Source organism: Leuresthes tenuis, unplaced genomic scaffold (genome assembly GCF_036924035.1).
Source record: "Leuresthes tenuis unplaced genomic scaffold, fLeuTen1.0.hap1 SCAF_21, whole genome shotgun sequence".
NCBI classification, from domain to species: domain Eukaryota; kingdom Metazoa; phylum Chordata; class Actinopteri; order Atheriniformes; family Atherinopsidae; genus Leuresthes; species Leuresthes tenuis.
Genome location: NW_027325375.1, coordinates 10,572,062 through 10,588,790, shown reverse-complemented (window position 1 = coordinate 10,588,790; position 16,729 = coordinate 10,572,062). Strand labels below are relative to the sequence as shown.

At 40.2% G+C, this 16,729-nt stretch overlaps 1 protein-coding gene across 1 annotated transcript in view; it reads left to right on the top strand.

The window, feature by feature from the left end:
* The window catches only part of gtf2ird1 (GTF2I repeat domain containing 1), a 35,922-nt gene that overhangs the window by 7,150 nt on the left and 12,043 nt on the right, over positions 1-16,729 (top strand). The window contains exons 4-14 of the mRNA XM_072374893.1: positions 396-572; positions 1,027-1,210; positions 3,356-3,663; positions 4,076-4,171; positions 5,464-5,547; positions 6,585-6,768; positions 11,217-11,242; positions 11,667-11,793; positions 12,189-12,232; positions 12,318-12,398; positions 14,971-15,132. Coding sequence (XP_072230994.1) covers positions 396-572; positions 1,027-1,210; positions 3,356-3,663; positions 4,076-4,171; positions 5,464-5,547; positions 6,585-6,768; positions 11,217-11,242; positions 11,667-11,793; positions 12,189-12,232; positions 12,318-12,398; positions 14,971-15,132 — 1,473 coding nt within the window. The remainder of the gene's footprint in view (positions 1-395; positions 573-1,026; positions 1,211-3,355; positions 3,664-4,075; positions 4,172-5,463; positions 5,548-6,584; positions 6,769-11,216; positions 11,243-11,666; positions 11,794-12,188; positions 12,233-12,317; positions 12,399-14,970; positions 15,133-16,729) is intronic.

The following is a 16,729-nucleotide window of genomic DNA, read 5'->3' as shown; positions in this document are numbered from 1 at the left end:
TTCCATTACAGTGTAAAAGTTTATCACCCTTTGTATGCGGGGTGGAATTAGTTTTCCAGCCTGTTATTGGGAACAAGAGATAGGTTTGAAACAAATCTCTTTTTTAGTTCGGTTGGACTGTAACTGTTAAATGCTCTTTTATTGCTTCCTCAATTGCCTTTTGTGTACATGTATTTAAACATGTCAGGAAAACAGGTCAGAGTATTTCTCGTGTGGTGACACATTGCTTTTCAGCCATTTCACCATATGTTTGTGGGGGAAACTAAAACATACAGAGTATCTTTTCTAAAATCATAAAGAGAGTCATTTAGACCCATACACATCTGAAATGTTTATATGCACTTGCTATTTTTAATCTTCTTGAAAGTGGTCACTTTTCCTTATCTGGCTTTCAGGGGTGCCGTGTCTGCAGAATCTGACAACAGCAAATGCCCATACCAAAGACCAGGAAGGTGACCTCAGCAAAGTGAGTAAGGATGGCGAGCATGGGAAACAGAGAGCTCCATCAGATGCCCCATCCAACATCTTTGTTCTGAGGAAAATGGTGGAGGAAGTCTTCACTGTGCTTTACAGTAAGAAGCCACCAAACACTGTGTTTTTAACTGAATCTCTTTCTGTGCCATTGTTCAAGAGAAGGGTCACATCAGTGTAATTCGAGCTCTTATGCAAGCTTTGCAGCAAAGTACTCAGTCAGTGGGTCTACATGATGAGATTAACTCAATTATAGCTATAGTTGGGTTATGCTCCTTATTTAAGCAAGTGTAATCCTTGGATATATGGCGGTGAATGAATCGAATCACTGGCACAAAGCGTGTCATACCCCAGTACGATAGGTAGCGCTGTACCCATTTCAACTATCGCTAATAGAGCCACTTCCGGTTGAAATCTTCACCACCACCAACAACAAAACTCAGGTATTAAGGTGTCTACGTGAACTGAATAACTCAGTCTTATTGTAATTTAGCCATTAATCCTATCCGATGGCACTCATGTGACCCCACTGAGTATGTGTTGTGTGATGTGCAGGTGAGGCTGTCGGAAAGAGCAGCCTGGTCCCTGTGCCTTATGAGTGGATCCAGAAGGACTCGAGCTGTGTCGTGGCCCACGGCTTGCCCGAGGGAGTGACCCTGAAGAAGCCTTCAGAGTACGACACCAAAACGCTGATGAAGATTCTGGAGCAGAGCCACCGAATTCACTTCACAGTAAAAAGGTGAGTCTGAGATGAAAACTGTCTGTTCTAAAGTGATGTTACCCAGAAGAGTTGTTTTTAAGAGTGTAATATATTATATACCAGCTGTTTCATTTCAGCTGTTGTAACTCATTTCAGTTTAACTTCTAATGCTCAGCATACTTGTGTGTTGCTGAAAGCTCACAGCTGCTTTGGAATCTGTTTTATTGGTAGCAGAATATAGCAGGCTGTAGAGGATTAGTTTGGATAGACAAGGTTTTATTTCAGCATGGGGGGGCCTTCCTGGTTAATTATTAGTCTTCCTAGAGCACATTTGGTAATATTTAATGTTGTCTATGGCTGCAGTAGTCATGTATTGTTGTCAACAGTACTGAGACCTAAGGCAAAATATTTGTTAATTATACATTTTGAAGGAAACTAATAAATCTAGCCAGCATCACTGAGACTGCTGACTCTGTTGGGGACTAATCAGATGTTTCTCTTTGAGCACAGTCTATATATGTGGGAAATATCAACTTCAGGCCTCTTTGACAATAATATCCACTGAGAACATTACTCTAGCATTTAGGTGTTATTGCCAAAGATAGTGTGTTTTTGTTCAGTAACATAATCTCTCTTTAAGGCATGTGCAAAGATTATTGCTGATGACACAGGCGAATACACAACCACAGGAAATGTTCGACTGAGTTTTTGCCAGCCACAACACAAATGAAGAAGAAGAATTCACTCTACATTCTTTGAATCAGTGAATTTCGCTGGTGATGATACAAGCAAAGCCAGCACAAAACTAATAACTAGGTTGTGGCAGCGGCCACGGCTGTCAAGGAAAGTGTAGGATCACAAGTGCTGCTGTTTGAGCCAGCTACTGTCATCATGAAAACAACAATAATCCTAATCCTAATCGTGTATTTCCAGAAACCAGACCTTACCAGAGTATGTTGGACATGTAGCTCATTGATATTAACTTTTAGCAGCTCTGCTGTGACGAGGACACTGAGACGATATCATAACTTCAGCATCTACTGAGTCTTTAATATCACTTCTGAGACACTGAACACAGACAACAATTATTCTGAAATCTGCTGTCATCTGGATCTGGATGATTCATTTCTGATTATGAGTAAATTACCAACTCTGTCTGGACTCATTCAGCATCCATCTTCCTCAAAACTACATTACCTCTTTTTGACCCTTTCTGGTTTAGGGCTAATGCTGGAGCTGATTCTTAGTTGGTTCTTGCTAAGAGCTGGATTGGTTTTCCACAGCCGGATGGCCACAGCTGATTACATCCACCATTACATCACTTTAAACGTCTGTTGTTACATTTGTTCGACCTTTCCTCCACTGCTGTATGAACTTCTGTAGAGGACTGCAGTGCAGGGAGACAATTTATCTTTACAAAAACAAAATCAGCACTGTAATCACATTTGTGAGAAAACGAAAACCCAGGCAACCTCTACAACTAATTAACTGTTAACAGCACACACATTTAGGTTTTGTGAACTCTAGATAGAATTTGAAAAAAGATCAGCTGCACAGCGGTTAATAATCCTGTGAAAGAGGCTTTTACAAACTTGGAACGCTGAAATGGCAGAAATCATTTAGTCTGTGATTGTGCTAATTAGCAAGTAAACCAGTCATTTGTGTGAGTGTTGATGCTGGTCGCTTTCCCAGTGGAGCGCATCTATCCAGGATCAGCACACTGTCACAAGACCAAGACCAACACTTTCTGATTCATTTTTATATTTTTGTACTCATAGGGACTTTTTAAATCTTAACTGGATTAAAAAACAGCACTTTAGGCGTCAGTTTTATATGAAACCCTCTGCTCTGAACAACAAGAGTTCTTTTAGATTCCTGCATGCTGTGATATCAACTGTCACATGTTTATGTTCACATCAAATTGGGCATTTCCTGTTTCTGGCACTGTATAATGAAGTTAAATATGGACAGTGCAGAGTTGTGTTTATGTGTCCATCAGAAGAAGCACAACATGTGAGACAATGAGTAGAGCTCCAGAATACCAAATGTAAATGTAGTTTTAGTCTTATAAGAAGTCATCAAGAGGATATGATTACCAAATGGGTGTAAATGCAAATGTAGGCAGGCAAAGGTTAGTCCTCTGAGTTGCTTTCATATTGTTTGTGATTTTCTCTCTTTGCACAGGCAAGCAGAAGATTTGTCTCGAGAAGCCAAGTCCAGCATTGATGTCAATCACAACTCTTCCACCGCTGTCATGACACAGAGCAGCCATGGTCCAGGGAAGTCCCCTGCCCAGGCTGTCACCTCATCTAGTCCGGCCACCTCCAGCAACTCAGTTCTGTCAAACTTCCTGTACGGCATGCCCATGTCCTCCAAACCGCACCCAGATGGCAAGTTGGACTTCAAACCACTGTCCCTCCTCAACATGGGCAAAGACAGACAGGGCAGCTGGACAGACAAGGGCTCCTCTGTAAAGGACAGTGCCAACAGTGGTAAGCTGTGCGTGTATGTTTTGAAGTGTGGGTTTCGGCAGTAAAATGGCTCATTGGGTTGCTTTACTGCCGTCACAGCATTAACCAGAGATACTTGTTATTGTAAACCCAACACAACCTGGCTGCAAGCAGAATGATGGCTTATTGTCAGTGTTGTGTCAGCATGAAAAGGTTGCTTCTTTTCCTTGTAAAGAGACCATTTGACTTATTGCCTTTAGTTTTCAGGTGCATTCACTCATGTTTGGACTTTCATTATGACTCTGCCTCTGCAAACACATCACCCAGAAAAGAAGATGTAATTCTTGATTGTAGTGGATGTGCACCTTTTTACTTAGGATTCAGGTAGTTCAGAAAAGTTTAGTTGAATGTATGAGTATAAAATAGATCTCAATTTGTTTTATTTGCTTTTTAGATGAGCCAACAAGACTACCTGGTGAGCATGGCCAGAGCCCTCCTGGTGTCCACATCTCTAAGAGGCTCCTCTTCTCTATTGTGCATGAAAAATCAGGTGGGCTCAAGTCTATTACCAACAAGATTAAAGCAGTTGGGTATTTTTTTACACTTTCATTTGAGCAGGTTCAGTAAGACAGACTGAGTAAGTAAACCCCCCCTGTGACATCTGTGTGTATGAAAGGTTAAAAGCTTTGAAAGTCGTCACTAAATAGAAACATTTCAAGCTGATATCAAATATTTTACCTGTGTTACCGGTATTTTCCACAGATCTTTTTCTTATATGGCTTCACATTTAGATAAAAGGCAGCACTGCGTGAAGTTCTTAGATTAATGCATATTGTAGTCTTCAGGACAGCGGTAGTTAGTTATGCTTTAACAATGATGTCTCTCCACAGTGGCCTTGTGATGGAAAAGAGATTTGCTGCTGCTGTCGTGTCTGTATTATTTATAATAATCAGTGTCCAGCAGGTAGTTACTTATAGAGTGGAAGAAGTTTTGAGTTTTACAAAAGGTTGTGTTCTCTGCATTATCTCAGCTGGGCGTGTCAACTTCATTGATAACACCACTCAAGGCTTATCCTAATGTTTTGATCAGTGAGCTTTGGAGGTGCTGGTGGGAGGATTTAGTTTCTTCTTGTTTTCAGACTGAATATCAGTCAGTCTGTCTGGAGGCTCTAGCTTTGTATTACTGCATTAGTGTGATTAATTTAACTGCCTCTCAACAGAGCTTATATACCAATATATAAGGAACCGCGGAGCAGAAAAAGTCAAGATGTGTTCTTAAAAGTACTGTTGCTTGCCTAAAAAGCATTCCATCTGACAGGCTGTCATTTCCTATCACATGTCCATAGTTCAGATCATAGAAGTTAAAATGTGCGATCTCACAGGAGGCTGTGTTTGTTCTTGATTGGATTTGCAGGCTTACGCGTTCAGCTGCCAAGGCTGAACTTTGCTAACCCTTAGCCATTACAGGCTAAGCGACTAAGATGTCAAGAGTAATCTTTTAAGAAGATTGCACTGATTTACCAAGTAAATGGTAAATGGACTGTACTTGTAACTGACCACTCTACACACATTCATACACCGATGGATACATTGACATTGGTAGGCAACGTGGAGTTCAGTGTCTTGCCCAAAGACGCTTCAACATGTAGCCCCGGGAAGCCAGAGTCGAACTACTGACCTTTCAATTGATGGGCGACTGCTCTTCCTCCTGAGCTACAGCCGCCTCATTAAGCAGAGGAGATTAATTATTATTGATTACAGATATTTTGAGTGGCTCTGGAATGTCATACAACTGATTTAAATATATTGACAGGAGGTGTCTCTTGACTTTTTGTTCTTTCAGAAAAATGGGACTCATTCATTCGGGAAACTGAGGACATCAACACATTGAGAGAATGTGTTCAGATCTTGTTCAACAGCAGATATGGTGAGGAGGGGCTCTCTTTGCAGTTTGATTTAGAGTGGGCATCACTGTCATCATCAGGATGCAATTCACAAAGGTATCTCTGCCTCTTCATGCAGTTATGAGTCCATGTAAGGATGCTGATAGATTGGGATCAGTGTTGAATTATCCAGGGTATCCGCGGGGTATCTAAAATCCAATCATTTCAATTTAAGGCCTTAAAATGTCTAAAATTATCTTAAAATTTCATAAAATGTCATAAATACGATTTTGAAAGGTCTTAAATTCTTAAATTTATTAACGTTACTTTTATTTACGCACCCAGCATGTGTTCACACATGTGTCTCTCGTCAACAAATATTAGTTCACAATAAAGAGGCTTTATTGGGGTTAAGCATTTTGTATTCCAATGTGAAAGAGCTGTAAAAAAAAGTCCTATACTTTGCAAGTAATTCCGGGCCTCTGAGTTTCCTTAATGCCTTTTTTTGTCAGTATGGTTGTGAAATGGGTCTTAAATTGTAATCATTATGGTCTTAAAAAAGTCTTAAAAAGCTTAAACTTGACTTGTTGAAACCTGCAGAGATCCTGTTATCTGTTGGTTAGTGATACACATGACATGCGTTTACAACCACAGTGAAGTGCTAATTTCAACAAAGCTGTTTAAGAAGCAGCTTAACTACTTAACTAGAAGAAATTTCATATCTGCATTGATTATCTTTTTATTAGAAAGTACTCAAAAGCGTGTTACTGTGTGTCTGCTTACAGATTTGTCATTAAGGCTCAATGGACCCCCTTTCAGATTTTTCTGTGAAAGCCCACAACACCAATTATCATTCCCTTAAAGTTTTTTGTTTTTTTTTCTCATTTCACAAGCAAAATTATTTAATTTCATTAGCTCTTCCATGAGGGCATGTGTCCCACTGGAGACTCATTTTCCTCATGCAAATAAGCAGTATTAGTTTGAATAAACAAACACCATTAGAAGACTTCAAAAGAGCATCTAAATCAATTTTTTTTTCAGCAGTGGCACATTGATTCCATATTTTGTCTCCTTCCTCCAGCTGAGGCCTTGGGTTTAGATCACATGGTGCCTGTCCCCTACCGCAAAATTGCCTGCGATCCAGGAGCTGTGGAGATAATTGGCATCCCCGATCAGATCCCTTTCAAGAGGCCGTGCACGTATGGAGTTCCCAAGCTCAAACGCATCCTGGACGAACGCCATGGAATCCGATTTATTGTCAAACGGTAACCTTTTTTTTTTTAAAGACTACAGTGTGCAAGTGAAAGAGATAAACAATGAGAAAGCTCTCTGCTTTTAATTACCCCAGCAATAGATTTTTGAGAAAATGTATTGATTCCTACTGTAATAAAAGCCTAATTTAGACACTTGTGTATAGATTAGAGTTTAGCCACAGGATGCACAGTTACGAGTAAACTATAGGATGACATTGTTTCCAGAGCTGCAATTAAAAAAAGATTTTGAATAAGCTTCTACCAACCAGCATCTGTCTGTAAAGCGCCTGTTTCCTTCAGAACACGCTGTCCCACTAACTGGTAAATCATCTCCATTCATGTCCCAAATGGCTCTCCTTTGCCAATGTATTGTGCTAATGGCTGCTCCACCTTCCGTTTGTTCAGGCTAATTTAAATGAGCCACCGTGCCTTGTTTGAGGTGACATCTTTTAACGAATCCTGCAGGCGACTCATTAATGTTAATAGAATTACAAAAGATTAAAACTGTGACTATGCAGTCAGAATTGCATCGCATTACTTTTGTGTTTGACAGCTGTTCCAGATGCAGAAACTGTTGTTTTTTTTGCTTTGGTAAAACAAATGGATCATTAATTCTTATGGTTAGCTCTGTTAACTGAAACCAAGTTATTGTTTAATGATACAGCTCTGCTTTTAATTATTCCCAGCTGATACTGGATGGAATAACCAGTCTCATTCCTCAGTCTTTGTCTTTACAGAAGCACATGTTTACCAACCAGAATGTCTGACACAGATGCTTTGAAAGCAACATCACAGAAAAAAACAAACTGATTTAACCTGAGTGCAAGAAAGCTGGCAGCTCACTCACCGACTTCTAATAAACTAACTTCCAGAAATAGAGGCCAAGATCTCTATTGTTTTAACTGCTTAGGCTACCAGCCAACATTAGAGGTAGGCCTTTATTTCTAATAGTCATTGTTAGTGGAATGACTAGTCATTGTCTTCTACAGTGCCTTGTTTTAATGCCACTAAACCAAATCTGGAACGCTGCACAGGAACACTTTCAACCTGTTTCCACATACCTACGTGTTCATATGCGAGTCAACCGGAAGTCCATTCATTCCTATGGGAACCCATAATCACCAAAAGCTGTTTGCTTTTACCCCCCCCTCCAGAATTTGTCTCGAGTGCTCTGAAAAAGTTAAACTTTTGTGGTGGATTGTACAGACAGAGAGGACTGTATGCCAGAAAGTTGCATAAACAAAGTAGTGAAAAGGCTAAAAAACTATTAAGTGGACACGTGAAAGTGTCCACTTAAGGGGTGGACACCCTGAAAGTTTCTGCTAGGGGGACAGTGTTCTGTACATTAAACTTCATTAAAAAAAAACTTCATTAAACTGCCCAATGAAACTTAATTTTCTTTGGGCAGAGTGCTGTAAGTAAGCCAATGAAGGTGGGACAGTTTCAAGTCTTTCCACTAAAGTCGTGTCCAAGTCCGCAGTAATAACTCCATTTAAGTATGTCATATGAGAACATCAGAACGTCCTTCAACCCATTAGGATCAGAGAAGACAGTTTAACAACCATTCCAAAATCGAAGCTCCTCCTAAAACCAGAGGCTCGTCTGAAAAACTTAACCTTCATTTCTCACCCTCTGAAGCAGATGGAAAGTCATTGGAAAAAAAAAAAGTCAGCTTTAACAATTTTTTCATTAACAGTTTAAAAAAGAAGAATTGAAAACAATTATGTATACAGAGCTTTTAAAATTCTGAGTTAAAATCTTAACATCGTGTCAGAAAGCAACATATATGCACGTCACATCCAGTGGTGTTCAGCAACATGATGTTACCACCTCCTGGTTGTAAGATGGATGGACGGAACTTTAGATTGTGGCAATTAGGTACAAATCTGCTGACAAAAGACATTTTTTTATAAAAAGTTTGATTCATGAAATGAAGGGGCGAGGCAGGGGTCCTCTTTCAGAGACAGTGACTCCATGTATCAGTCAAAGTAATTAGCCCAACTATATAAATACAACATGTGTATATACATTTAAGTAGTGTTTGATATTAGGCACTCGCACATATTTTGCTCGTGTGGCTGTGTGTTTCCCTCCATCAGACAGTGACACCCGTCTCATGCTCCATATTTTCAGTTTCATTCATTGCTGGAAACTCTGCTTCGCAGAGCTATGCTGTAGAAACCAGAAGCTGATTTCAGGGTTCTTGAGTTTGATCCAGAATGCTGGTTGAAATGTTTCAAAGAGTTGATCTTTCTGTTTTTCCAGGAACATTCTCAAATGGGTCACAGATCCATTCCTCCATCATTGCTTGGAAAGAAATAATTCTGTGGACAGTGAAGCTAGATGAATGCTAAGTAGCCCTAAGGGTACAGTTACACTGACCTACTGCATTTAGGGTCATTACCAAGCAATAAGTGTCTGCTGTCATATGTCTGTTATTCAAGTTTTGTTGAATTGATTTATTTCTTTTGGAAGCACTTTCCTTGGTCTGGTGGTTGAGGACTTCTGGGCACAGATATCAAGTACTTTCTAGTCACAAGGCTCTAGCCCAACTGAAGTTCTGAGTCATTACTCTTAAAGTACAGCTGGGAGTCTTGTTTAATCTGTGATGTCCACATCTCTGGTAATCAAAAAAGGACATGTACAGAAAGTGCAAATTGAAGTACCGCATCACAGATTACAGTATGTGAAGGAATGTTGAGTATATACAGACAGTTTCTCCAGAAAGACATTCCTTATAAGACCGTGCATCTGCAGCTCAGTGGTGGTTACGTGCCAGCCCACAGAGGGCATCACTGTGCGGATTACTTCCAGCCATGCTGCTGATAAATTGTGGCAGCATGTGATGACGCTCGTGTCGCTGACTCAAAATTAGCTCTGTGTGTGTGTGTGTTCACAGAAAATAGCCACCCAGTTAACAGTGCTGCTCACTGAAGTCCCTTTAATGTTTTTAGATCACAGTGAAACAAACAGTTTTTGAGGAATAAGACATGCTAGCTGTAGGCATTTTTGCTACTAATTTTTACAATTAGGCACACCAGTCCGACTTCAAAAAATGGAAATATGCTCCAAGTAGCAACATCGTGTGGGGACAGCGGGTTGTTATCCACCTTTTTTAGGTCAAAAACAGCCTACTTTCACTTTGAAGTGTGAAAGATCATTTTGAGCCTCCTTAACTCTGCAGTCCCGAATTTCAGAAGAGAATTATCTGTGGAATCAGGTGACTGCTGTTTGAAAAAGGAAAAGTCTCTCCCAACGTGAAACGCTCAGCCAGTTTCTGAGGTCAAAATATTCCACAGAAAAAGTGCCGACTCACAAACACGAGGCACGTGTAAAGCTCGACACCAGGCGTGATACATTATGGGAGAATGTAGCACCGATGCAAAATGTCTGCCAGCAGCATTTTCAATCAGCTAATCAAATAAGTTTGATAGATCTCACCATGTTGGAGGCCTAAAGGAAGAGCTCACCGTTCAGCTGCACTGCTGTGTGAAACAGTGAACTGGTTGACTCAACAACACATTGATATTAATCCCATCTGAATAATGTTATTAGAAATGCTTTGGCTCATATACTCATATGTAACCCTCAGAAAAAACCATTATATGGATTTATATTTAGTGATTCATTTATGACATCTACAGTATAACAGTTTAACTTAATTATGTTTTTTCCCTTAATAAACTACCTCACTCTGACTTTTTTCCTTTGAAATGAGAGGGAAGCATGTTATTTTCTTCTGTTTATTAGGTCGATTTAAGGGGTGCTTCTAAATCTTGTCCTGGTGCTCCTGAAATTTGCTGGTGGAAAAATAAATTCTTCCCTAATAACGGTGTCCTCTGCAATAAAGAGCTGAATCTGAGAAGGTGAATTAGTAACTGTGCAGAGAAGACACTTTTTATTTGTTGTTTTTCAGGAGCGTTTGTAATGACTATGGACTGTTAGTCATGTTCAACGATGGCCTCAATGTAGAATCCTGTCATTTGGCTTTTTTTAAGTCATAAAGCGAGTTCATTATAGACGACTCCAGTGAGCACAGTATTGTAGAATGTGCTGGGAAAGTTTGCAAACAGGTGTAAACGAACGAGACAAAGAGATAGCTGTGCTGTGGGATTCATTTTGATCACAGTGGCCAATAGAGGGGGGGGGGCGGTCCAGGAGTATATTACATCCAGACAGCCTTTTTTATCAGAAGAATTCAGTGGTAATAAAGAAATGACTCAATTATTTGATTGTTTGACTGAGACTGATGGTTTAAAGAGCAGCTAATGTGCTTGAATTGCCTTGTGTACGAATTGTGCTCTACAAATAAACCTGTCTTGTCTTGCCTTGCCTAAAAAGCTGTTAATGACTCGCTCCTCCACACGTACAGCGTTTGCCTCAGGATCTTTTGCTCTGAAAGCTGAAGAAAGTCATTGAACTTGGTGACTAACAGGATGTTTTTCTCTTTTATATTCCAGAATGTTTGATGAAAGGATTTTCACTGGTAAGAGTGTAATTAATTTTGTTTATGTTTGAATGCCATTTTCCTGAGCTGAGCTGTTATTTGGCCCCAGTAATGAAACCTCGCTGATCTGTCTCTATGACTTCTTACATTAGTGTCACTAATTACAGTCGACAATATAAGAAATAGTTGCTAGACATGCAAAGTTTCTATTGAGCGGAGATTTAGAAATGTTAATCAAAAACAGAGATTAAACCAACTTATTTGTATTTGTCAAACCTGTAGAAACTCAATTGCTCCAGAGTAATCCATGTTTTCATTTAAATGACAAATGATTTTCATCTATTCAAAAGACTGGATAACAGAAAGCTGCTTTCAAGTCTTTATGTATATATTTGCACCCCACAGATGTTCTCCGTTAATGGGATGCATGGTTTGTTTATCCTCTGTGTCTTGTTTGTTGAAGCTGCTGGCAAGATGGCAAGAGAGGAGGGCAAGCACGATCCGGGCTCAACGCCTGAAGACAGCTTCTCCGACAATCCCAACATCCCGGCCGCCGCGGCCGAGCTGGTCAGCAATCCTCACAGCAGCAGGTCGGCGTGCAGCCCACGCAGAAGTCTTGTTTACAGTGTGGATATACTGAGGAAAAATGATGGCATGTTGCTTTGATAACCGGCAGAAGCCATAGTAATCAAACAGTTTAAATACTGTGTTTAACAGAATTTGGGATTTCCGTTGTTATGGTAACAACAGCTTTGATAAACTTGAATTTCTAACTTTTCATTTTGGATGTCATACATTTAATTTACATGAAAAGTCATAAATGTGTCTTTAATCTTATAAACAAGCTTGATGCAGCCATAGTTGAATAATTGCATTTCACAAAATCTGAAAGTATTCCTCCTGACTTCACAATCTGATATGTTCTAAGTACTAAGTGTTTCACAAGTTGCTTTCCAACATGCATGGGTTTGATTTTTCTTTACAGATCAACAAGTGCTTGTGTGAGTCCCCTGGCTGACTGTGAAGCAGGTACGTCCCAGCCAATAAAAACTCCCATCTCGTTTTGTCATCTGATCAGTTGCTGATTGTGTTTTAAACGGTTGAATCCCTGCAGGTCCTTCAGGAGATTGCATTCCTCTGCGAAGGATTAAAACAGAGCCTCCAGATGGGGAAATCATTCAAGTTACAGTGCCTGGTAAGGGAGCAGTCGTGCTTGGCAGTCGTTAACTTTGGAAATGAATTTGCTTCCAAAAATACAAACGCAGTAACCAGACTGGGTTTTTGTGAGCTGACTTACTGCAGGTCTGTGACACGATGCCTTTAGACTAAAATGTACATCTGTTTCGTAATCGAGTGTTTCAGATGGTGTCTGAGACTTAAACTCTGCTGTTGGTTTCCATGTCCCACCATCAACAGAATTTTTGCAGACTGCTGCACAATAGAAGCTCATGTTTACCAACCCCAGCGAAGGCCAAAAATGAACTGTTTATGATTTCCTTTCTCTGCTTGGGGTGCCTGTTGGATAGCAATTGCCAATTTTTTTTCATAGTCATCTCCTGTGGGTGGGAACTTTCTGCCAGAAGGCACATCTGACACTTACTATGGATAAACAAATGGTATAGACCTTGAGCAATTACTCACAATGGGATACTCCTCTCACTTTGAATCAACCTAAAATGATTAGAAATAAATGAAAATATTGGCTAGTGTTGCGCTTATTCTTTTAATTCCATTTTTATATGGGAAATAAATGCAGCTCTAGGCGCAGTTTCTCGGGGAATGTTTCAGCCATTGTACAGAGACATAGTGCAACATTAGCTGTATGTTGTAAAGCACAATGCAGCATTCACAAACACCTGGCAAAAATAGGAATGTGTGTCCACAGGCCATGATAACAGTTAAGGTAAGAAAAATGTGTCACATTCAAGGCCAAATTTGCTTTCCTCCAGCGCATTCTGGTGCTATTTCTGTTACATACGCCCATCATAACTGTTGACTATTTTACTGTTTGTGCACTAGATTTTTGAACCTATTGAACAATTAGGCTTGCTGTGTATTTGAAGGTTTTTTTATATATATACTTTATATTTAAATTTGTGCCTCTTCCTGACTGTTCATACTGAAAAAAATGCTTGAAATACCATCAAATGGAAATCAGTGATCAAAGCAACTGTATTTAGGATGTGCAGCCTGTTCTGGAAACTCTTATGTTGTATGTTATATATGTGCTGTCATTTCTGTTCAGCTTACATTGATATTTTACTATCGTTGCCTGTCCTGTGGTTGTTTATGTGTGTGATGGAGTGGAGCATACAGAGATGAGTGATAATATAACTCGAATGCAACAGACGTCAGCCTACAATTAGAGAATCGGATGACAGTGGTGAAGAGTCCTGCTGCCAGTAACATTACAGCTGCAACACAAAACAGAACAAATTAGCAGAAAAGGTTTTTTTTTTCTGTGCGGCGTTTCATCATCAGTTATTTTGTTCACAGCTGTCAAACACTGATGGCAGCTCTCTGCTTTTTAAAAGGCCCAACATGGTGTCTTCCATCTCACTCACGCTGTTTTGAATTGGTGACAGGCCATAAAAAAATTCTCAAGGATGGCAAATGACAAGTTAAGTATCAACTATTAAAACGTGAGCACAGGTCTCATGGAGTAGTGTCTGGTTTTATGTGGATGGTCACTGTTTAAGTGGCAGATGGTGCCTGTGAAAATCTCTTTATCTCAAATCACCAGCAGACTGAGCTGAACAAGCACCACAGCAGTCACTTACCCAGGTGGACGGTTTCCTCTGACACTTCAATGAGAACCCTTTTTTCTTTTAGTATCCTGTCACACTTGAACATGAGACTTTATAGACGAAAATGCCGATGGCAAGAAAACAGTACTTTTAAGGGTAGTGGAGGTCACCCTAAGGTGGAATGGGGGCATTTCTGGGCCATTGCTTGTGTTGAGTCCTGGAGCTGTAGGGCACTTAGACTGCAAGCCTTAATGCTCAGTTCTGATTTACAGCTCAGGTCCGATTATTTATTTATTTATTTTTTTACTTTGGCCGTTCACATTTCTCGTCTCAGAATGGCCAACATCTGATTTCAGAGTGAACCATACTGAACCGACCTGCATCTGAACAAAAACAAAGACCTCACAAGATACAGGAATTATCCTGCACCTCGCTGGTCTTCCGCTGGCTAATGTCAGACGTGTGGTGACTTTCGCCTGCACAAAATTATGACAAATGTCCATCAAGAGTGATGTAGAACTCGCATGAGTTCCGATTCGACCGTACACATTGCAAAACATCCAAATCCGTATCCGCTTTATGACCACATTTGGTCCACATGCTGTCTGAACGTAGCCATATAGTCCAGATCAGGCGGTGAATACCAGCTAGCTGACATTTATACTGTCTTGTAAGTTTTTTCCAAAAATTCTGTTTTGCTTTTTTAAGACAAAACTTTGCTCATGTTAGTTAAACCTTTTCAGGCCAGGTTAAAACATTTGAAGCACTTTAGGCACCCTGAACTTTAGTTACACCCATTGTAAAGTTCCTACTCAGCAGGTGAGACAGTTCCACATGGATCTAGATTTGATTTATCTGAGGCCTATGTCATGTTCACAAGCTACAGTCATTAAAGAAAATGACTAAATGTAACTAGAGCTCCATCAAAGGAAATATTGGACACATGATATTTCCTATTGATCTCTTATGTCATTGTGCAAAATGAACTGTATAAGCTGATGAGTTTGTTTGTTCCTCTAGATGCTGGCACGAGTGGCGAGGAGCCCAGTGAGTCTGTGGTCGACCCTGTTGCAAGTGCACTTCGTCCAGCCACAGCCTCGCCTTCTGCTCCCTCCGCCCCCTCTGCTCCCCCTGCCCCCTCGGCTCCCTCAGGGCCCCATCACCCAATGGAAAACCACTCAGGTAACCTCATCTCCATCAGTCCACACCTCCATATCGTCTCCTACCTCACACTGCAGCTCCTGGATTGCCTCCCAACTCCCGCCGCACACTCTGGCCTATTTTAGGGAGCTAAATAAGCTGCAGCACGTATGAAACCCCTCTTCTCAAACACTTTAACTTCCTTTTTATTCGTTTCCTCGTGACCAAACCTCTCCAGTCACTAGTTGCCTCCACCCCAACCTTTAAAAATATCCCTTCTCCCTAGTTTAACTTTTCCGTAGCTGCTGTCCTCTGAAGACAAGCTCTTATCTGTGAGAAACACCATGCATCTGCTGCAGCTGTTTGACACAGGCTGTGGTTGAGAGTCACTGACAGAGTTGCCTCTGTCATTTTAAAGGCAAACTGAAACTTTGGCCATGCCAGTGACTAAGAACGATGCATTGTGCACATTTACAGATTTTGAGTGTCCTGTAGTCGTGTCAATACTCCCCAGTCCCACCCCGCCCCACATTTAACTCCTTAACCCCCTGAAACCTTAGGTCAGTAGAGTAAGATTACCAAGAACATTTGGGTAGACTCAACTCTCTTTCTGATTTTGCTGATGCAAGCGCCCGTTTGTCACATGCCATTAGAATTAGTCGAGTTGATTCACTTGAATACATTCGTTGGATGACTTTCCATCCAAGTATAACTGAGGTGAAAGTTGTTTAGTTTCTCATATGTGTTAAAGTGTCCTTGGGCAAACACATTTCTTATAGAAATAATGTTTAATGTATAAATGTGGATTGTTTCCCATTTTCATAGACTTTTCTTTTTTTTTTCAATGAAAACATTTTAAACGGCACTGAATTTCCTGCTGGTACTATAAAGTCCACCCAGCATTAAACTGGGATGATGGGAAATTTAGTGAAGAGACCCAAAAGTCCAACACTCAGTTCTTTCTCTGTTTGTATTGCAAATTAGGTGGTAGTCCTTCAGGGATTCACGAGTCTACCCAAAGTGATCTTGATTTGAGCATTTAATGAGGCATTTTGATTTATTTTGTTCATTTGATTGTGCTTTGTTTAAGTTTTCTTTTCTTTCACAAATGACCTCTAAAGGAGAGAGAATAAAGGTAAGTGCAGCAGATGTCACATTACAGTAGCTATGCATAGATTACATGTGTTGCTCAGGTAAAAATGTCCTATACATCCATTTGTTTACTGGCACACATGAGAACATGACTTTAATTCGTCCTATTATCATTTATTGTAAGAAGAGACTTAAATGGTCAAGGTTCAAAATATTTATTCTTTAGACTGTTATTGCAGAGGATGTCCATTTGGAAATTAAATTTCTAACTCAGGCGGATTTAATGTCAGCTAAATGTTTTATGTGCTTGTGCTGAAGCCAGGTCTCAGTTCTTACCAGGACCCCTTGTGATTCTGTTGAGGTTACATCATCTCCCCCAGCACCTTTCAAAGATGCATGATGTGATAATTACTGAAAGCTAAATGTACCATATAAAAAGCACTGCTTAGAAAGTGTTTGTGTCCTGTAAACATCTTCAAACCATGAAAGGATTGTGTTTTTTAATGCAGTCCTAAACAGAAGTAACACTAGACCTCCTCCCAGTCTG